The sequence below is a fragment of the Aptenodytes patagonicus genome, chromosome 12 (genome assembly GCF_965638725.1).
Source record: "Aptenodytes patagonicus chromosome 12, bAptPat1.pri.cur, whole genome shotgun sequence".
NCBI lineage: Eukaryota > Metazoa > Chordata > Aves > Sphenisciformes > Spheniscidae > Aptenodytes > Aptenodytes patagonicus.
The window spans coordinates 8386718-8408212 of NC_134960.1; the positions used below are offsets into that span (position 1 = coordinate 8386718).

General features: G+C 47.4%; 1 protein-coding gene and 1 long non-coding RNA gene across 2 annotated transcripts; one reads left to right on the forward strand and one right to left on the reverse strand.

Annotated features, from left to right (window-relative positions):
- Positions 1 to 3434: 3434 nt before the first annotated feature.
- Positions 3435 to 4491, reverse strand: LOC143165902 (uncharacterized). Its single transcript, XR_012996334.1, has 2 exons — positions 4172 to 4491; positions 3435 to 4048 (listed from the first exon to the last, which is right to left on the reverse strand). It is a non-coding gene; the product is annotated as an uncharacterized LOC143165902 (long non-coding RNA).
- A 558-nt stretch (positions 4492 to 5049) lies between these two features.
- SAP30L (SAP30 like) lies at positions 5050 to 16266 on the forward strand. The gene is made up of 4 exons (XM_076349778.1): positions 5050 to 5367; positions 7288 to 7410; positions 9087 to 9185; positions 11163 to 16266. Exons 1-4 carry the CDS (start codon positions 5182 to 5184, stop codon positions 11289 to 11291), a joined length of 537 nt encoding a protein of 178 aa, XP_076205893.1. The 5' UTR covers positions 5050 to 5181; the 3' UTR covers positions 11292 to 16266.
- The last annotated feature ends 5229 nt before the right edge of the window (positions 16267 to 21495 follow it).

The following is a 21495-nucleotide window of genomic DNA, read 5'->3' on the forward strand; positions in this document are numbered from 1 at the left end:
CAGTGATTGATTTCCCTTCTCTCTACTTCCTATGAGAATAAGCTTAGTTACCCTGGTCTGGTGTTTCCTCAGCGTGGGCTCCCTGCCACGTCATGCACTGCTCTCCTCCAGCCCCTTTGGGAAACATCCTTCCCAGCTGCCCTTTGAAGGTATTTGGTATAAATTGCAGGGTTTACTGTGTTCACACACGAGCAGCTGACAAGCTCACACCTGAGGGCTGTGTTGCGCATACGTGGCAGGCTCAGGCAGCTGGGGGCTGCAGAGATGCCTGTGGGGCAGGAGCTGTGAACTCCTGCCTGCCCCTCGCAGCTGCTTCCAGCCAGCTCTGAAATCAGTGGAACAACCCACCATGCCCCAAAACTCCAGCCCGTCAGAGGACCCTGCAGCACTTCAGCTCAGACAAGTTTAACGAAGAGCGGCAGGCACGAGGGGAGGAGACACGTGAGGAGAAATGTAAGGAGACGTGGACAAAGCTGGAGGAGATGTGGAGGGAGACATGTTCGTGCAAGGAGGCGCTCCGTGCCCAAGGGTGCAATCCTGGAGGGACCATGGCCATGGTGGATGACTTGTGCCGAGGTAGGACACCCCCGAAGGACAGTGGCCATGGACAATCCCTGTTGGTTGGGCACACTGGGAAGCACAGAGGAGCGGAGAAAACCCAGCATGGAGAAGCAAAGACAAACAGTTACACACTTGACCCTGACCTCCTGCACCACCCGTCGCCTCACGGAATGAGTTGGGAGAGACTGCGTATGAACAGTGGCAAAGGGGGGGTGAAACTAGGAACAGTGGAGGGCAGGTTTTTGGATGAAATTTAGCCAAAGGAAGGTGGAGGAAAGGTGTTTGCTTCAGTGTGTGTTTTCTTTTTTCTCAATACCCAAATCGGTGATTAGAAGTTTGTGTTAACTGGCAACTAAGTAAAAATTGCCCAGGTTGATACTGTTGTGGAAGACAGTGTTGGAGCATCATCTACTGCAGTGACTGCCTCACGGTCAAGCTACGGCTGGCTTTCCGTAGAGAGGAGCTTCTGAGTGTAGTTGGCTGCTGCTCTGTGTGGGTGAATACTTCAGAAGAGGGGCTGGGATGGAACTCTCAGGCACTCTTGTCCCCCAACCAAACACTGCAACGCTGTCATGTGTGGATGGTGACCCTCGTGCCGTCCTCCTTCCTGTCGTGCCTAGATGGTGACCCTTTGCAGTCCTCCTTGGAGCATGGGCCTTGCTGTCCTCTCAAGAACAGAGCCTTGCGGGTGAGGCCCTCTGAGAGCTGACACCTGGGCAGCAGCCACCATGCCGGGACACTTCCCTCCCCGAGTCTGTCACCAGCCATGTGTTCAAAGCAACACAAAAAGCTTTTTCTCAAAGGCAGTTTGTGTGTTTACTGCTGAGATATACGGCCGTGAGAATAAAATGTTAAAATCACCCAAGCCTATACATGCATCTTGTCTGCGCTACCTTTTCCTGTGGTTTGAGGGAGCTCAGCATCGCACAACTGTTGCCCAGCTTAGGGCAGGATGTCACTCTCTCTGCCTGTCTGCCTTGAGAGCAACCACTGGTAGATTCATCCTACACCTTGGTTTTCAGGGGGGAGTTTTTAACAGCTCGCTGCCTTTTTTGTGTTCTAGTCTTTAGGCGGGGAGAGCAGTCTTTCAGCCCAAGACAAGGTAAGTTTATAGGCATTGCTCATGGCCCTATCCCATGTTCCCATTTAGGACCCCCAGCACTTTCTACTGTCGCCATTTCCTTTCTTTTGTGGCCTTTCCAACACTCCCTTTTTACTGAACTCCATGGGGTGAAAAACAGTGAAATAAACGGAGGGGAGACAAACAATAGCATGTGTGAAAATCAGCACATGTGAAGGAAAGGAAAGGAACGACTCACTTTTGGGGACCAGCAGATAACTGCAAGGCATGCTCCTAAGGGAAGACTGTGCCATGATTCTTGGCCATGGGAACATTTCCCAGGGGGAGTATGTGCCAAAAGCTGTGACAGTTTAAGCATTTTAGCAGGTTCAATATGTGCCACCCTAGAAAAATGCTGAGGAGAGTGGGAGTCTGGCGGAAGGTGCTAGGGCGGAGTCCCCATTGGCCCCCAAGGTACCGAAAATGGAAATGGTCTGATTTCTGACTGGAGGTATAAAAAAATAAAAAGGGCTTCTTCCCAGGACGTCTTTGGCAGCACAGACCTTCTGGAGAGTAGCATTTCTGTCCCAAGAACCCCAAATGGCTCCATTAAAACAGTAAGTTCCAGATGCCAGCTACATCACAGACTTATCTTTAGAGGGTAGTGCTGCTCCAGCTGAGATTTAAAGGCCTGTGCAGGTTCCCCTAATTTGATTAGAGGGCTGGCCTGGATGGGCAGGCTATTACAGCTTCAAAGACACTAAAGCTGCCTGGGTGCTGATGAGTTTATGAAACATTGATTCTCACTTCATTGCAGCTCCCACAAAGAATTACTAGATCAGGTTAGCGATAGATACCTAATAAAGAATGTCTCTGTGAAGCAGTGTATTTCAGAGCAAGCTAGTTCCAGACTAGTAGACTGTGAAATCTACAGGTTCCCATGAGGATAAATATGCTGAAATAAACTGCAATTATATGAACACCTCCATGCACTTTTTTTTTTAAACTGAAAAAAGGTGTCATTGTGTTAGCCTCAGCTGGAGGTACTTAGCATTGAATTAGCAGACAGTGACAAAAGGTTTTCTCCTCTTAGTAGGCATTGCAAAACAACTTAAAATCTTTTCATTTGCATGGGATGAGAGTTTGCAGCCAAAGATGAAATACAATCTGATGGTAAGTACCAACCTGTTCTGGCACTGATGGTGCCCATTTCTCCAGCCACTCCCAGCTTCCCAAAGAATAGTCTAGGGAGCACCTGCAGAATCTCCCCCTCACGGGGACAGGAGAAAGTCCTGCCTGTTATGATCATGTTCCCTTTTATCTACTTGCTTGCTGCTATTATCATCTGCCCCTACAGTCTGTGCTTTCAGCTTCACAAACGTCCTTCTGCAAGATTTCCTCAGCCTGCCATACAATTTTCATTTGTTATGTTAAGATAAACCTAGAAAGCTTGCTATCCTGAGCTCTGGGATCACTGTCAGCCTTCTGGTGTTTTCCCTTTCCCAAAACCAAGGGAGTATCTGTATGGTTTTTGCCAGGAGGTTATTATTTCAGGCAGACAGATCCCAGGCAATTTGGTCAGGGGCTTTTATAAGTGGCAGCATCTTGCTTTTTTAAATCATTTTGCTCTTCACTAACTGCTTGTTGGTCTGCGGGTGAAGTCATTTGTTTCCACCACCTTCCCATTGGAGTGGCTGGCTTCTGGGAGCGGTGTCCCCAGGAGAGTGCACTGTGGTTCTCTAGTAATCACACAGACAAACAGGAATTAATAATTGCCTGAGTGCACCAGCAATAAAAACGAATACAAGAGGCAGAACTGTTGAGGAAGAGTATTAAGTCCCTGCCCCCCAGATTTATTCTGAGACGTGTTTGGTATTGCAAGGACTGCCTGGAAAATACCTATTTTAGCGTTTCTCAGTCTTCTTGTGGGGAGCAGGCAGAACAGGCTGCAAGACGCCTGTGTCAGTGTTACCGCGGAGCCGGCTGATCTGATGACCAAGGGCTTTGAGGAGTCTCTTTCTTGCAAAGGTATTTCGTGTGTGTGATTCAGCACAGTTCATCCCGTGCTAACGCACGCCGTTCCACATGCAGGATTTCAGTCTTTGAAGTAATTTTAGTCTATAGGACCTTTTTTCTGTTTGTGCAGAAAGCCTTTTCTTCAAGAAGATGAAATCCTTTCCCATTTACAGCTGCCCACGCACCTTTGACAATAGCATATGCTATCTGGTATTAACAGAGGTGACAGCATTTCCAGTTTTCTTTTCTCCACAGATAAGTAGGAATTTCTGCCCCCCACACTCCTCCCCCCCTTCCTCCCCCTTTTTACCTTTTTTTTTTTTTCCCCCTGAAGATGAAAGAAATGCAAAGCTTCAAGTCGGATTGCTTTGGGAAACACTTTTCCAGGTCCAATCTTTTCACTATCCCTGCCTTGTAATTAGGGGGAAAAAAAAAAAAAATCTTGTAATATTTCAGCCAGGGGCTCCTACCCACACGACATCAGCGTAGGAGTGATGATGTAGCCAGGAACAGGCATTTGTGGAGCACGGCGACCTGAGTTATGTACGCGGGACTGGGCGAGAGCCGCCGGTCCGGCCTGGCCGTTTCCTCGCTTTCGCGCTGCTGTCGGAGCGATGCCGGTTCAGCTTCAGTCGGTTGGAGAAAGCCGGGTTGGGAGCCCCTGGTCCAGAGGCCGAGGCGGGCGAGCGCCGCGCCTGGAGGCTCGTGTTTCCCTCTGCGGGGCCCTGGGGAGCAGAGGAAGCCCGAAGGCCGGCGGGGCCGGGGGCGCTCCCCGCCTCCTCCCCGAAGGACGAGGCCGGGCACCCGCTCCGGCAGCGCCCGGCGCGAAGGGGGACGCCGAGCGCCCTCAGCCCTCCCCAGAGGAAGAGAGCGAGCGCCCCGCGGGGCGGCGGGGGCGGCTGAGGGGAGGCCGGGGGTCGCCGCTGCCCGTCAGCGCCCCTCAGGTCGCGGGGGGGGGGGGGGGGAGAGCACTGCGGTGCCCTGGCAACGGCGCGCGGCCCCCCCCTCTCCCCGCACTCGCGCGCCGCTCTCCCGGCGACCTTCCGGCTGCCGTGCGAACGCGGAGGCGGGCCGGAGCCGGGCGGCGGCGACAGACTGGCGGCGCCTCCCGCCAGTGGACGTGCGGAGGGGCGGCGGCGCGCCCCGCCCCGCGAGCCACGCCGCCCAACCAGCGCCCCGGCTGCAGGCGCGGGGGCGGGACTTCCGCCGCCGGGGAGGCGGTTTTTTGTGTGTGTGTGGTGTGTGTGTGTGTGTGGTGTGTGGTGTGGGGGGGGTCCCGGCTCCCCGCGGCGGCGGCGCTTGGGGGGCCCGGCCCGGCCTCCGCGGCCACCGCTGAGGGGCGGCGGCGGGCGGCCCTCCCGGCGGCGCGGCCCCTTCCGCCGGCGCTGAGGGGGGTCCCCCCCTTGAGGGGGCCCCTGCAAGAGTGGGGGGCCCCCGCGGAGGCGGCGGGGTCCCCCCGAGGGCGCGGGGCGGCCCGGCGGCGGCGACGGCTGTTTCCCCGGTTCTCGGCTCCCCGGGCGGGGTGAGGGGCGGGCAGGTGGGCGATGAATGGTTTCAGCACCGAGGAGGACAGCCGGGATGGGCCTCCCGCCGCCCCCTTTTACGGCCAGAGCTGCTGCCTCATCGACGACGGGGACCGCTGCGTGCGCCCCGCCGGCAACGCGTCCTTCAGCAAGAGGATCCAGAAGAGCATCTCGCAGAAGAAGCTGAAGCTGGACATCGACAAAAGTGTGAGTTGCGGCCTCCGCCGGTCCTGCCCGCCGCCGCCGAGCCCCCCTGAGGGGCCGGCCGGGCGCGCCTCGCCGTCCCCAGCCCGCCACCGCACTGCGGTCCCTCCCGGGCGGGCCGCGCTCCGTGCGCCTCGGCCGGGCGGCGGAAAGTTGCTTATCCGCCCGGCGAGTTGAGCTTCCCGGTTGCCCTGGGGGGGGGGGGGGGTCACTCAACCCCTGCGAGCTGTGGGGAGAGGGGGTGCCGAGGGCGGTGCGTTGTGCTGCGAACTCGGTTCCTCTGGACCGCGTTTTCCCGTCTTCAGCGTTACTACGCTGGGGTAAGAGAAGAGCATGCCTGGGTGAAGATACGGCTTTCCCTCATGGCGCTGATTATCTCGTGAGGCTTAATGAAGCAGCACTAAAAACCGTGTTTGGGAGGAAAGCGCTCATGCGGCGGGGAGCAGGTGATGCTCAGGGGAAGCAAAGGAGCGAGCCGCCTTTGCTTCGGAGGCAATAGTGCTGTTTTAATTCCAGTTTTGTATTGAAAACCGCTGATGCCACTAGGTGAAATCAGCGACATGGGTTACCAGTTCAGTTAGGTGTCACTGACGTTACTTTTTTAATTGGTAAGAATTCGTATTCTAGTGAAGCAGATTATTAAAAATGAACTATTGCCTCTAACTCGAAAGGCGTGGTATGCAGCCTCTTAAACAGGGCACTTGTGCACTTGTTTGCTGGTCGGCACAAAGCAGCCCAATTTGCTGCTGACTGCTTAATGACATTAAGTGACAGCTGTCAGCTCAAGATAGAAACGGGTCATTTGCTGAGTAACCAAATAGGTAGAGCAGAGCAGCCCGTCAAAATTACAGAAGGAATTTCTCAGAAGTGACTCGGTTAACGGAATTCTGCTCTGCATGCTTTTCTTACCTGAGCTTTAAAGGTTAAAACCATTAAAAGCAAAACAAAGGTGAAGTTTTGGGTCAGTCTGTTTGGTGGCTTCCCCGGTGGGTTAGGTCCTTTTTGCACAGCCGAAATACATCATGTCACAGGAAGAGAGTGACTCAATTTGAAATACAATCTTATTCTTGAAAAACGGAGTATTTCTCCTGGTTGTAGTCCTCAGCAGATTTGTCTAGTGGTATAGTCATTTCTTTCATTTTAGAAATAACTCTTTGTTGACAGATGTAAGGCTTTAGAAATTAAAAGAGGAAATCGGACTAATGAACTCAAAATGAAGGGAAAGTATGAAGCGGGCTGCATAAAGTGGTTTCGAATGTAGGGTGTCTGTGTCATCTGAAGACATTTTTGCCTTACAGGTACCAAATAATTTTGGTCATTTGTGGTCGTTTGTTGTATATATGCTAATTCTAGTGAGATAATACCTGTTAAAAAGGGGGTTCCACGGCAGGATAAGCTATAGGAAAGAGATTTTTGCTTTCGGTTTGCTTGTTTTAATTGAGGTAATTAGCCAAATTTTATTTGAGCTAGGTTTTGAAACACTTGCATTAATAATCTCATGTACTATTTAAACCAGAAAGTTCACAAGGGTGGAACAGAATTATGTTTTTCTTGGTAGTTACCTGGTAGTAAGTTCTGAAGCAAATGCACTTCCTCCAGACAATTACCTATTTTATTTTTTTTCTGACGTGTGATTGCAACCATAAAAAAGAAATATATTATCTGCAGAGTTTCAGGTTCAGCTGGAGCTCTTGAGTCCTTCATTTTCCTTGCCTTTAGTCTTTGTAATGTAAATTATCTCTAGCTCAAGAGTACGATGTCAGCCCTGGAGTTTAAGATTAGAAATTCTTTAATGTCATGAGGCAGTCAGTCGTGCCAGTCATGAGGGATGCACTCTCTGATACTGGTGTCTAAGTGGCTGCTGTTGAATGCTGTTTCTACAGTACCTGTTTTGATTGCTTTTTCACCACTTCTGATTCTTAGGTGAGACATCTGTATATTTGTGATTTCCACAAGAACTTCATTCAAAGTGTCCGAAACAAAAGAAAGAGGAAGACAAGTGATGATGGAGGTGACTCTCCTGAGCATGAAACGGATGTCCCAGAGGTTCGTAGGTGCCAAGTGGGCGTAGGATGCTTTACCAATTTTGAGAATGTTGAATTTTGACTTGGATGTTTACATGTATCAGGAAATATTTAAATTTTAAATTGCAACTCCACTGAAACTGCTATGGAGTTACTCTCATTTTTCAGGAAGACTTTTTTCTGATGTGTAATGTCCTAATTTTCTTCTTCATCCCTGTACGAGTTCTTTGCCCGTGTAAAGTTTTCTCTAAAAAGAGGTATGATAAGGTAACTGCACAGCTTCATGTATGTACTGCTTCCAAACAGGGCACTGTTAAAACAGTATGTGATACTAATTCTTTTTTAAAGGTACAAATAAATTATTTTCAGTGGTGACTGAGGCCCTGATATGGTTCTTTGTTACCTAGCGTGCATCGTTTTGCAAATACACTAGAAAATCCAATAGGTCAGTCTCTCTATGTTTGGGTAGATGATATCCAGGGATATTAAGCTTCTCCGGACCTTCGCATATATGGTATTTTTGGCACTATTTAAAACTACCTTCAAATAATTCATAACAACTTTTTATTTTCAGGAAATAGGCTTTTTCTTTTTTTTTTTTTTTTTCTCTGTGTTACAGAAATCTAGAATAATCTCTGTGCCATTGTGTTCTGTATTTGCTTTGGTGATGTTTCTGGTACTGTTGACACTGCAAAAAGTTGTGCAGAGGTGATGTTCGTGGAGGAGCTGAGCTCTGGCCACGTCAGCAGAGCCCTCTGCTGGAAATGCCACCTGTATTGGCAAAAAGCATTTTATTACTGGAAAAAAATGCCACCAAGAATCGTTTTGCCAGCAAAGCTGTGTCTTGACTGCAAAGCTGTGTCCACACACCGCCTGTGTAGAGGTGTTGGAAGAGTAGGAAGTTTTTGGTTTGTTCTTTTTAAGGATACCTAACCTTTTGTTGTAGCTGTTTGTGTTTCCATTCTACAAGGTTCTCCATCAAAACTTTCCTATACAGGCTTTACATTAGTTGCCAGGACGATTGGTGAAGACCCAGCTGGCATCTAAAAATGTTAGTGCTGTAGAGCATGCAGGGTATTTGGTGGTTAAAAAGTGAGGGATGCACGTCACCTAACTGAATAGGGAGCTCTGCAGTGTGTCAGTTTTAATGTCATTTTCTTCTTGGTTTTCAGCAGAGATTTCTTTTGTCTTTGAAACATGGCATTTCCCACATGATCTTCATCTTCCTTCCTGTAACCTCCCCCACCACCACCCTTGCTTTTAAACTGTCCACTTCCCATTTAAGTATTTGAATTTCATTTCTTCTCTGTACTCTGTTTTATGTCACAAGCCATTTGTTCAGTGCCTGCTAAATTGATATTTCATGTGTGAGCTTTTTAAACCTTGTGGGAACAAAAGGTTCCCCTTTGCTTGGAGGTTGCAGAGGTGTAATTGAGAGCAGAAATTGGCCAGCAATTCTGTTGACAGCATGTGAACCAGAACAAAATTTTGTATTTCCCTGAGGCTATTTTGGTCCTTTAGCATTAGGAAATACAAAAAATACTTAGATTAGTCAGTACGGCAAGCCAATGTGGTTCTGAATGCAGGCAAGGAGCAGTCCCGTTGAGGAAGAAATAGTTATTTTTTGATAACTCTACATTTCTGCCTAATAGAAGCTAAAGGTAGTGCTCATCCCCCTCTTCTCTGCATCACTTCCAGGTTGACTTGTTCCAGCTCCAAGTGAACACTCTGCGACGTTACAAGAGACATTATAAGTTGCAGACTAGGCCTGGACTCAACAAGGCTCAGCTAGCAGAAGTAAGTGACGACAGAGGTAGTATCATCTCTGTTATTAAAAAACTTTTTATTTCTTCTGCTGAAGTGCACATTTCTTGGACACTAATACCTGTAGTACTCTCTCGCTAGTGTGTACTGTGTGCTCTGCAAACGGTTTCGGGGGATTACATCAACAGAAAGCTGCATGCTTTCTTTCACCTGAGACAGTCATGGAATACATGGAAGCTGGCTCTTGAAAGCATGTTTTAGTAACTTGCTTTTCTCTGATTCCTTTCCCTCCTTGTTCATAGTCACAATCCGTTACTTCTAGGGAAAAGAAAGAGAACCTAGTTTCCAGTGACTTAGGTGTTAACTGAAGATGGCTGTTGTACTGAAACTCAGACTTACACACTACTAGTCACCTTAAGTGCCCCTGTTAGGTTTTTCTTTCCTCACAGGCACTTGAACTGGTTGGAATTGCTTCTTATTAAAGGCAAAATCACTGACCATGACTTCAGATTCCTTATTTTCCTCCCTTGTGCTGATATCGTATGATTCTGTATTAAGTCAATAAAAGGCCCTTTCCTTAAGGGCCTCTACTGCTGCTTCCTCACCATATGGGGTTCATGTTAAGAAAGAACTCTCTGTAACTCTCTGTTATTTGGGCTAGTTGTGCTTGGCATGCGTCTTCTCTGCTCTCTTTCCTGGCTTGATCCGAAGGCATCCTATGGGAAAAGTCTTCTCTAAACTTGAAAAAAAACTGTAGCAGTTACTGAATGGTAACGAGGTTGTTTTTGTAAGCTGAGGCTTTCACAACTGTCTGCCCAAAACTGTCGGTTTTGCTTTAAAGAACAACAACCGGCAGACCAAAAAAGACAGCAAGACACTGTCTTGCTCTCTTTCAAAGTCAACTGGGCAACAAATATACAGAATATAGAGAATGTGTAGTGTAGTGCATGTAGGAGTAAGGTGAACGAAGCAGGGTGGGTGTATGTCCTCATTAGTAGTTCTGATTTATCATGTTCTAACTAACCAGTTCATAGTCTCTCAGCTACCTCCTGCCGTGAAGGACTACTTACTTAGGCAATTTACCATGAATGTGCCCAGGAGGAAAAAAAAAAATAAAACTACTATGCAAGCGGAAAATAAAGGGAGCCTAACTTAAAGTTGTCACACACTTCCCAGATTTCCTGTGAAGTCTGAGCAGCTTTGACCCTACGCTGGATCCTCGTCCAGCTCCCATGCTTGAATCACTGCTGCCTGAGGCTCTTAGACTCCTGCTGCTACCCCACCGTAAGGAAAACTCAAACTTCCATAAATCTTCTTGGAGTGACTTATTGCTCAGCCTGCATCAACATCCAGTTCTGGAGCTGTGTTGGGTACCAAAAAAGAGCTTCTTCCATATGAGAAGCAGATCTCATCCAGCTCCAACATGTTTTCTACGTTCATTTTCTGAGGAAAAAGCAGCTAATGGTTCAGAGCTTATGCTAGTGTCAGAGAGGGGTAGCCCTAACCAAATCCTAACCCTCCCATTACAAATCCCTTGGTGTTCCTTCCAGTGAAAACTTATCCAGTGTGTTTTCCTTTGGACTCTAAAACTTTGCTACCTCTGGTTCACACAGCAAAGTGTTTCAATATTTCTGACACTCTCCTTTAAAATACTGAGATGCCGGGAAAACTTGCTCTCCAAATAATCTCGGCATGAAATGCCGCTTAGGAGAGGCTATGCTGCTTTGGCAGGAGGACATTCTGGCTTCCAAATTCCGCTTGTAGGTTGGCTGCAAATACTGCTGACATAGCAAGACTATGCTATGTTCATATGCACATTCCAGCTGTAAAGAGAAAGAGAGGGAGAGAGGTAAATGAGGACTGACAGTTTGAATTGGTGCATGTTTGACTAAAAGTATATTACACTCAATGGCCATAAAATCGTTTTTGGAAAGTGAAGAGAAACCCTGTTCTGATTATTTCTACTTTTTAATTTCAGAATTTCTGTCTCTTTACATGTTGTCCTTCTAGACTGTCAGTCGTCACTTCAGGAATATTCCTGTGAATGAGAAAGAGACGCTTGCATATTTCATCTATATGGTGAAGAACAACAAGAGCAGGCTGGACCAGAAATCAGAAGGTAGCAAGCAACTAGAATGAAGATTAACAAGACTTGGAATAAGAGGGACCTTGAAGGAACAGATGGTATTGTGCATTTTAGGTATATAAAAACTGTTGAAGTATATTGTAAATTTTTTTTAAAATGCAGTAAGTCTGGATGACAGAAAAAATACAGACATTCTTATCAGGAGTATTTGAAAACATGTGCCCAGCGTGTTTCTGAAGACTTCTTCCCCTCATTTCAAAGTCGTGTTGGAATAAAGAAATGAGGATAATGGGGAAACCAAGTAAATCTGTAGGACTGTGGAGTTTGTCAACTCGGTGTTTTAAACCATTTCTGGAAATCTGCATCTCAGTGCAATTCAGATCACAGATGGAATTTTTTCACTGAATTCAGACTGCATCACAAACCACCGTGCAGTTTGTCTTGGCGCAGGACTGGAATAGCGGCAGAGATAAAATTCATTATTGAGGTGCATGGGTCAGAAGTTTGTCTGAAGCTCGCTCCCCACCTACACATGCTCTGTCTTGCCTTGAGTCAGTGCTTCAAGTCCCAAATTTCTACAGATGCTCCAGCTCACCAAATCTACTCCAGTGAACGCTACTTGACTAGTCTGAAATTGATTTTTTTTTTTTTTTTTTAACCATTTTTCCTCCTGCCCCCTTCCGACATGGATGCCAAACAGCTCTCTGCAATCTCTTTTTGTAATTTCTTTTATTTAAGAACTCACTAATTAATTGTCTGTAAGCATTTAAACATTTCTGCATTTCCTCAGAATGTGGTGTTAAGGCAAATACAGCTTATTTGCTGGGTTTGATCATGTTGGTAGAAATGCTCATTTAATTCACTTACACGTATTTCCCTTGTATTCAAGGCTCAGCGATGGTAGGTGAAACAATGGCTTAAGACATCTGTCTCTTAATCTCTGTGTCAGATCAGGTATCAATCACAAGTGATGTGAATTTTATACTGAAGCTAGTCTTTAGCAGGTGTCACAAAACTGCTGTGTGGATTAGTGGGCTCGGCAGTCTCTGTTTAGGATAAAGCAGACTTATGCTAATGGCTGTAGCACCGTAACCGGGGTAGTGAACTGACTGGAGCATGATGCATTTCATCTGTCTTTGCAACGGGCAAAAAGTATCGAAGCACGTGCCTTTTGTGAGCATTACGTGTGCTTTCGTAAGAGCTGTGTGAGTGGAGGGTGGCATGCTGGTGCTCTTTAACTGGGCGCTGTAGGCGGAGATCGCTCTGATTTTGTTATTTAAAGCCAAGGTGTCCTTACAAATAACACAGTGGTTATTTTGGCAAAAGGAGCTTATAAAAGCGTTCATCGTGACTGACTGTTCTCCAGTGACCTCAAATTCTATTGAAGGGGATCTCGTGATTTAAAGCACCACTCTGTTTCTTTGCTCTCCTAACCAATGTCTCCCTTCTGTTACAAGATGCCAAGACTCCGCATAGAGAGTATATTCTCAACAAGCCTTAATCAACGAACTGAACAGTAGAAAGCTTTGGCTAGCGTTTTGTCAATGGCAGGTTTTAATATTACAAAAATGGATGAAGCTTTGTTGAAGAGCTAAACACACAGATCACGATCCCAGCTTAGTACTGCATCATGTTTCGTAAGGCATGAAGGATTCGCCTAGTGAAGCTCTTGTTGAAGCTCTCCCAGGGTCTCTTTAAAAATCAAGTCACAATTTAAAGCAAGCTGTTCACGTCAGCTCTGAAGTGTTTGCTAATACTCCAAAAACATGTTCAACTAACTTCAACATGTCTAAGTCCTGTGTCATAGGCAGAAATACTCTGTTGTGGTACACGTCCCATTTGTGAAGTTTTGGGGAGTGTGATTGTTTCAGCATTTCCTTGTTCGATTCAGTATGGATTTTAAGAACATCAGCCAGGAGAGAGGTTCAAGGAATGAGGAGAGAATGTCTTGCGTCGGTATTTCATGAATGTTTAAAAATTTCCTAATTATGCTGGTCCTTTCCTTATTGAAAGGATGGAGTAATTCCCACATCAGTCAACATGATCTGGCTTCTCTCATTCAGGACAGATAGCTAAAAGGGTACGTTCTCTTGACTTGCATGTTAATCTTCAAAGTGCTCATGTAATCAGAGGATATTACCAAGGGAAAATGAGTTTCTGAGTTGAGAGGGTTATGCGTCATTGTAACTTCTAGACCAAAACTGTAAAAATGTAGTTTGTTTGGGGTTTACTTTTTTGTTGTTGTATTTTGTTTTGTTTTATTTCTAAGAGTAAATAAATCTGTTGGGGTGTTTTAGCAGCCAGCAGCAGAATGATTCTTTTCAAGGAAATATGGTGGCAGGTTCCATCTGTTCAGGTGTATTCACTGGAATGCTTTTGTGCAGAGGTGGTATCCAGGAAACTTTTTTTTTTTTCTGAAAATAGTCAATTGATGTGAAATGTGATCCTTGTTGGTTTCACTCTTAAAGCAATTATACTTTTTTGAAAAAATTCTTAGTGAGGTGTGATGATGAAGAGATGTTTACCAGCCATTAGCAGTTGTTTATAAGGTGGAAAGCTTGGAGGCAAGACACCAAAGAAACAGAAGAATCTTTGGCTGTCGGACTCCGTGGCCTTATAAACCCTTGCAAATGCCTTATTACCTTGTTCTCAACTTAGCTAGAGCAAAACGCCTTGAGCAAAAGAAAGCCGATGTCTTGTTGGAAGGGTTAGCCGCTTTATGGCTCCCATGCTATAAACTGAAATCACACGTCAATTCAGTAGCAATATCCATGTTCAGGGTGCCTGTGATTCTTGAAAAGCATTTAGTGTCTAATAACCAGAAAACACAACAATGCAATTGTCGTTCTGTATAATACCATTCTGTGTATTTGATTCCTTATGCTGCATGCCAATTAAAAAAGGCTTTCCAACTTTTTGTTTTAAACTTCAAAGTAAATGTGTTTGAACCTCACACTTGTGAAGCCATGAGGTGGGACATTTTCTCAGCACTTTTGGATGGGACTTGTTGGAAAGGTGGAAGACCCAAATCGCTTTGGCTGGTATGATAAGATTTTTTGGGGGTTTTTTTTTGCCTTCTACGTTTTGCTTTTCACAGATGGGCCTTAAATTCTGTCTAGCTTTGAACCATGGAGCACAAGCCTTGGGGGCATGGAGGATGACCAGATGTCATCTTCCATTTATAATAGTGGAAGCTTATTTATTACAAGCCTGCGTTGGTGACATTCACCCTGGGGCAGAGGAATCATCTTTGAAGCCCTCCAGCCATTATATAGCCTAATTCAATTACATAGCCAAATTAATTCTCATTGAAGAGTTGCATTAACTTCATTAGACTTCTGAATAGATCCAAAGCCATTAGTATGAAATCCAAATAATGTGGAAACATCTCTTCCGGGGTTAATTTCATCCTGTATGCTGACCCTCTGCTCACTTTAAGTGAAGAAGAAGAAGAAATTATTGCTGGTAGTTACTGGCTTGAGTTCAACTGAAGGAAGTTGGAAGCATGCAAAGACTTGGGTCGGTGGCAATCTGATGGCTGAAAAGTGCAAATATATCCAAGGAAGCTGTGTTAGAATGCAGGTTTTTTTAAATTTCTGCATCTCGAAGAATGTTGTATATCAACCTGAAGTAAACAATTGCATTAAAAGCTAATGTTTTTTTGCCAGGCACTTCAGATGCTCAGCCTGAGAAAAGCAGAGCGGGCAGGTTTGTACCACTTGTCCCCAGTACTCTGGTGTCCCAGTTTTCCCTAGAAATGTGGCTGTAAACCACTAGATAGCCTGGAGTGCAAGACTTGACCAAAACATACCAAGTCTGGCATTTAAAGTTAGTCTTAAGTGCAAGCTGGCTTCAGAGAGGCTTTGAAATCAAGAGCCAAAATAATCCACAGTAAGTGCAAGTTTTCAAGCGGGTCATGATGGCACAGAGAAGAAATAGGATGTGGCCCACAGAGGGACTGAACAAAACACGCTTCCACAGTTAGCAACGTGGAGGAAGATTTGTTCTGTGTTAGCTCTTGTAATGGATGTTTTATGAGAGGGGATGAAGGGGGGAGCTGTGCACTTTACGTCTTTTGGTTGAGCCAAATGTAAATACCAATGGGAGATCTTCAGCAGTAACTGCAGTCGGAGGGGAGAGAAATGGTCTGCTGGGGGACTGTTTATTTAAATTTGCAGATCGTTACGCTTCCCCAGAGCACTAGAGTCACTTTGCCTCTACAATTTAAAAGAGTGGGTAATAGGAGCTAGCCTCCTGTACAAAAGGAGTCCTTGTACTGCCCAGAGTATTGACTGAAGAGTCCCAAAGGTGAAGGAATGTTATTGATGCCTCACTCCCCTTGTCACTGATGCCCTTTAACCACCTCTAGCTTATCAAGTTAGGGAGTTTTCATTTTCCACTTTCAAAGTGCAAATGAACTGTTACGATGTAAGATACTCCTTGCACTTTTCACAGCTGTCCCTGGTCTCGCGTTTTTGACTTGCCTGTGAACACATCTGTTTGGAATGAATTAAATGGTTGAAGAAAGTGTGGGGAGAGGAGGGGGGCTCCTGCCTTAAACCTGAACTTCCCTTGTGAGCAACTCTGCAGGCCATCCTGTACATCACCAGGCTCCAGGAGCCTCTTACTTAGCTGAGCCCTAACGGGGCTGGGTTTGCTCGTGTCCCAGCCGCAGCTCTCTGCTCCCCAGCTACAGTGCAGGGGAGGGGAATAGCAGGTAACTTGCAGAATGGCTTGGAGTTTTAGCGGGCTTACTGGGAGAGAAAAACTGTGTTCCCTCTTCTGTTTCTGGCCTCCATGTGTTGTGCTGATCTTATGCCAAATGTTTTGGACACCTTGTATTTTTAACTGTGTAATATAGCTGTGTATTGTTAAAGCAACTTAGTAACTTATAGCAAAAACTGTAGAACTCATTTCTCTGAGGTGTAGGAAATGTCCTGCTTCCACTGTGTATGAGACTAACTCTGTACTGTCTGACAAAGATAAAATGCTGAATTTCACTTTAATAAATGATCTATCTAGCAACAAGGCCTACATTCCCTTCTGTTTGCCTTTCTGCCCTTAGCACTGTTGGCTCCAGAGCCAATGGAGTTTTGCTTTGCACGGATGTTTTGTGCCAGGCTTCTCTGATTCACTGTCACTTCCCACCCACCTCCCCAGGGCTGAAAATATTGCAGACATGGAGGGGAGAATGGCGCTGCTGACTAGGATATGTCAAGCCTGAAGTAGAAAACTCAGGTGATGGGATATTTTGTGACAAACCCGTGTGGGTTGCGTGGATGCAAATCATGGAGTCTTTTGAATGCAACAAAAAAAAGACCTCACAAGAAAGAGAATGTCGTTGGAGAGCCACGTGACCTTGCATTTTGGGGAGTGTTGGGCTTTTCTATGATAGGGATATTTTGTTTTCCCCCTCTATCATAAACATGTCAATCAAGTGCAGTGTCTCACTTCATTCATGTTTCTTAATTAATCTTCTTTATGTCTAGTTCAACCCTGTGCTTCTGCTTCCTTCTCAAGTACACCCTTGGCTACGTTTCATGCGTGACTTCTAGCTCCTGTTGTCCAGAGTCGAAGCTGCATGCCCAGCTGACAAGGTGGGTGCTACTCCAGAGCAATGCTGACATGTAGCATCCCAATGTTCAATCAGTTAAGCTACAAGATCCTTTTCCATGTAGTGCTTTGTTTCATTTCTTTTTCCCATATTGCTCTTCCTCCTGAACGTGAGCCTTATAGGCAAAGGTGCCTCGCATTTTTGCTGCAGTGAGGAAGCGAGGGATGCCAGAAACTGGAGTTTGAATACCTGTTCTCCTGAACCTTGTCATGGCATTTCCTAAGGCTCTGCTGGCACCCTCTGAGGCATGCTTTAGCTTTGATTTTTAACCAGGAAAGAGATCGTAGTGTAGCTTTTCCGACACTTGGGTTCTCACGGAGGAGGATGATAGGATGTTGAGAGCTTTGCACTCAAAATACATTACCTGAATTTATCACTGTCAAATTAAATTGCACTGTTGATGTGCGGTAAGGATTTGCACAGATAATTCTCCCTGAAACAATCCCACGTCATCTTCTGTATCCTTATTCCTTGGTGCTGTCCTACAGCCAACTAACCTGTCTGCTTATCATCGTTCAATTCATGGCAAGGGATAAAATACCCTCTGGGAGGAGGGTGGCAGCTTGTGTTGCCATTGTATGGTGACTTCCAGCCATGCAGAATGTGCCCATTTATACTGCCAGTGATGCATGCAGGAGACACTTGGTCCCCCCTGTCCTACGTCCCAGGGTATTAGCTTTCAGTAGCAAGGGAGTGGGGACTGCAGGGAAGAGACCTTAGAGAGCCGAATGTGTTGATGCTTTACTAAGCTGTGAGAAACAATCAATGATAAGTAGTTATGCTGGAGCCTAATATTCTCTTAGCTAAAGACTGACCTTGATGTATTGGAGAGCTGGGGGAGACTGAGCTGGCACGTCAGAAACAGACCCAAATGTCCTCAGTGCCTGCATTTGTGGACGTGTCTGGAGGCCTTTGCAATGGTCTGGGATCTTTCTGTGCGAGGCAGCATGCTGCCATGCTACAAGAGTGTTGTCCCTGTCAGCTGAAGAAGGCAAGACCAGAGGTGACACAGGCGGGCACCATGAAACAAAGGAGCAAGGGTAGATCACTTCACAGGACATCACCTGCATGTTGTCAAGCTTTTTTAGGAGGTATCAGGGAAAGGTCTTCAGGTGAGGACGAGGGCAGCATACCCCAGTGGAAGGGGAAAAGCCGTGTCGCTTACATTCCCAAATTGGTGAGTGTGGGCTCTTCTGCCAGCACAGTGAGAAGGTGTCCTGCCCAGGGAGGAACGGCAGAAGGGCCAAAGGAGGACAGCTGTAAGCAGCAACCTGTTGTGCAGGTGCCATCCTTAGCATGAGAGGATATAATGGGAACTCCAATGATACAAATAAACTCTGCCAGTTAATCTGTTATTTGTATTGGCTAATGAATAATGCTGCTTAATCTCATGTTTGCTCCCTGCCAAGAAACCCACAGAAGATTTCAAGCTCAAACCAAGGAGGAATCTGCTCAGCCTTTTTAACATGCTCACACTGAGAAACTAAGCAACCAGCAGATTGATCGGATGGGCCTAAAACTGCACGTCCCTCTCTCCGCTCCCTGCTGCCGTGCGAGGGCAGTGTTAGCTCAGTAACCCGGGTGGTGGGTGCTCTGCAGCTGCACCTCTGAGCCCAGGGCAGCTGGCTGGGGGACCAGAGCCATTTTCCCATCCCCAAGATGCCTCCTCGGTAGGAGCTGGCTGTACTTGTCGGATACCGGAAGCGGGATTATGCTGTAGTGGGATGTGGACATCATAAAAATGGTTTGGTTTGGGTTTTTTTTCCCTGGTTGGACATTGAAATTGAACACGTCCGATTCTCTGCTTGAGTCGTCCTACAGCCTCCTTGCAACATTGATGGAAACCAGGCTTCGGTTTCTCCGCTCCCCAGCAGAAAGGGCAGCGCAGAGGACTGGGGAAAAATGCGAATGTGTATTTAATGGTGTTATGTTTTAGAGATGTGGTTGAGCAGGCTGAGTGTGCAGGGGAGAGCCTTAGGGCTTGCTTTTCTTCTTTTTTTTTTTTTTTATTTCCCCTATATCCAATAAGGGATGACCGCATGGCTCTGCCAGCACCCAATCTCACTTTGCCAGGAGCTGGAGCCGATTTCACATCTCTTCTCCTTGCATGCAGTGTTGGCTTCTTCCCTAAGTACCTCAAAGCCCCCTAATGTGCTTTTACTTAATTCTTTTTGGAACTTTCTCCAAGATCTGTTCCCTTCACGTGTCGCAGGAAGTACTCCGTGATCACTGCGGCATCCTCAGCAGGGAGCACCGTGGCGCCTGTGGGGAAGAGCAGAGACTGCAAGACAGGAGAAGAGGGAAGTGTCAGGTAGCTGAGATGGCTCTGCTGCTTCTCCTACACACGTATGGACTGCCAGGGACCAGAGAGCACAATCATGGGCACCGCCTTAGCAAGCTCACTAACCCAGGTTGCGGTCGCAAAGCAGAGAGGAGGCTCTGAGTCCAAGAGGTGTGTGAGCGTTGCCTGTGTCTCTTCCTGGTCTTGACGCCTGTGTGGGCAAGTCCGTCTTTAGGAAAGGGAAGGTGGTGGGTTGTATCCAGTGCTCCTGGAGCCAGCTTGTTCTAGCTCAGTCTGGTGTCTGGGTTTTCGCCAGCTCCTGCGCCTGTTGAGCAGACGGCAGGCCAGCAGCCATGGCCTGGCAGGCAGCCCTGAGCAATCTGATCTCCCGTTTGGTGGCTTGCCGTCCAAACTGTAGGCCCTTCATTGGGCTGGGGTGGGAAAGACAGGCGCCACATCCAGCCCCTCGGCATGAAGATGTTGGGGGAATAGCCCGGCACCTTCCCAGCTCTGCCCGGCCACAGAGGGCAACCAGGATCCCTTTAGGTGTCCCCAAACAGGATTGTTCAGCTCTTCCCTGTCCAGTCTGCCCTGGAAGGATCCCTGTACCCTGCAGGTTGATGTTCTCGTTGTTCCATGCCCACCTTCCCAACAGAACCAGGTTAATTTTTTCCTGGAATTTCCACTTGTTTACTGGCCGTAAGCCCTGACCCTCATGTAAAAAGTGGAGCCCCTGGTGCACTGCTGCTGGCCTCGATTCACCTCAGCCCTCTGTGTCTCTATTTTCCTGGGGATAAAAAGCAGGTTGAAGGTTCTTCACTGGCGCAGTGATAGCACTGGGTACAGACAGGACTTTTCTTACTAGACTAGCACAAACTACAGCGCCAGGGAGCTGCTGTCCCTCACCAGGCTATTCCTTGTCCTCCTCCCTTCTCTCCTTTTCCTGATCCTGTTTTCCCCACTCCTCCCTGCCCCTCATCTGCTCCAAGTCCTTCATGCACTCCCCAAAGCAGGCCAACAAAGGTATCTCCACAAGGACCTTCCCACCCCTTTATGCCACGTTCCTAGAAATAGGATCCTAAAAGGGCATTGGGTGTGGGATTGCGTGGGTTTAGCTCTAAGCAGCTGGCTTGGTTCCTGGACATTTTGTAGGGTGAGTTGTTGAACACAGCAGCCCAGGCTCGAGTTTGAGTCAAACTGATGAGTTTCAGTGCAAAGCCTGTCCTTCCACTCTCCATCAAACACAGGACCAAAATACTGGAAGCTGAACAGTGAAGGTGAGCAGAGGAGGGAGTTTCAGGGTTGACACAAGCTTTATGCACTAGCTCAGACTCGTAACTCCTTCCAGCTTCTCAGTTTGGGAAGGAGCTCCCAGCCGAGGCAATTAAACCAGCCTGCTCTGGCCCCCACACTCCCCCCCCCAGCCACTCCTGCGGGTCAGTTACAGGCCATGAGAATTTTGTCAAGGTAGCTGCAGTCTAAGGAAAAAAAATCCCTTTTCCTCTCAATTCCTCAGCTTTCAGCCACTAGTGACGCCATAAATTCCCCTACTTCTCTGGTTACTGTAAAGTCTTTCAGGGTGGTCAGGACCTGAATTCCTCATGCAAAAGAACAAGCAGGGAAAAAGGAAACTTTGCAAGCAAGGACCTTCCCCGCCTCGGGGATCCGTCGCAAGGAATCGGCGAGGCTCAAAGCGCATGCTCTTGCCTTGCAGTCCCCCGGCTCAAGGCTCTTGGGTAACTGCCTGTCTCGCTCTCCTCTCTCCGGTAAATATCCTCCCACCAGCCTGCGCTTCCCGCTTGTATTCCAGCAGGTCCGTCTGGCTCCTCGGCCCCTCTGATCCCCAGGCTCCTGGAGCTGCGGCAGCTCCAGGTTTGCTATTGCACTTTAGCTTTGAAGTAAGCAGGAGAGACAGAGCTTGTCCAGCATCACACAGCTATGGAGACAGCACAGAGCCCTGCTGAGCAATGTGCCCGGCTGTTTTTACCCCCTGCCCTGAGCTGTACGGCACTGATCCTCCACCAGATAGCTCCAGCTCCCAGCCAGCTTCCGTCCTGGACCTTAAATCCAGCTGCCACGTGGGACACAAGTGAGCTGCTGTGCCACCCCACACCATCCAGCTTCACCTGAGGGCTATGCTGAGATGTTGTGGGAGAAGATCAGCGGGAAATTGGCAGCCAAGTGTCATCGCTGCCAGAGAAGATGCTTGCTAATGGGATTGCTCCACCACTGAGCAGGACAAGGATGGGTCATTCTGCAGAAAGCCACGGTGAGCACCTTTGCTAACCCCACACCAAGCATGTGAGTCTTGTGAGAGGAGTAAATACTCACTTCTCCCAACACCCCGCACTGGGGAAAGGGC

Bases quoted from the DNA above. Each gene is read 5' to 3' on its own strand.
- SAP30L (XM_076349778.1), top strand. From the start codon at position 5,182: ATGAATGGTTTCAGCACCGAGGAGGACAGCCGGGATGGGCCTCCCGCC. The intron at 5,368-7,287 runs GTGAGTTGCGGC...TCTGATTCTTAG, and splicing joins AGCTGGACATCGACAAAAGT to GTGAGACATCTGTATATTTG. The intron at 7,411-9,086 runs GTTCGTAGGTGC...CATCACTTCCAG, and splicing joins ATGAAACGGATGTCCCAGAG to GTTGACTTGTTCCAGCTCCA.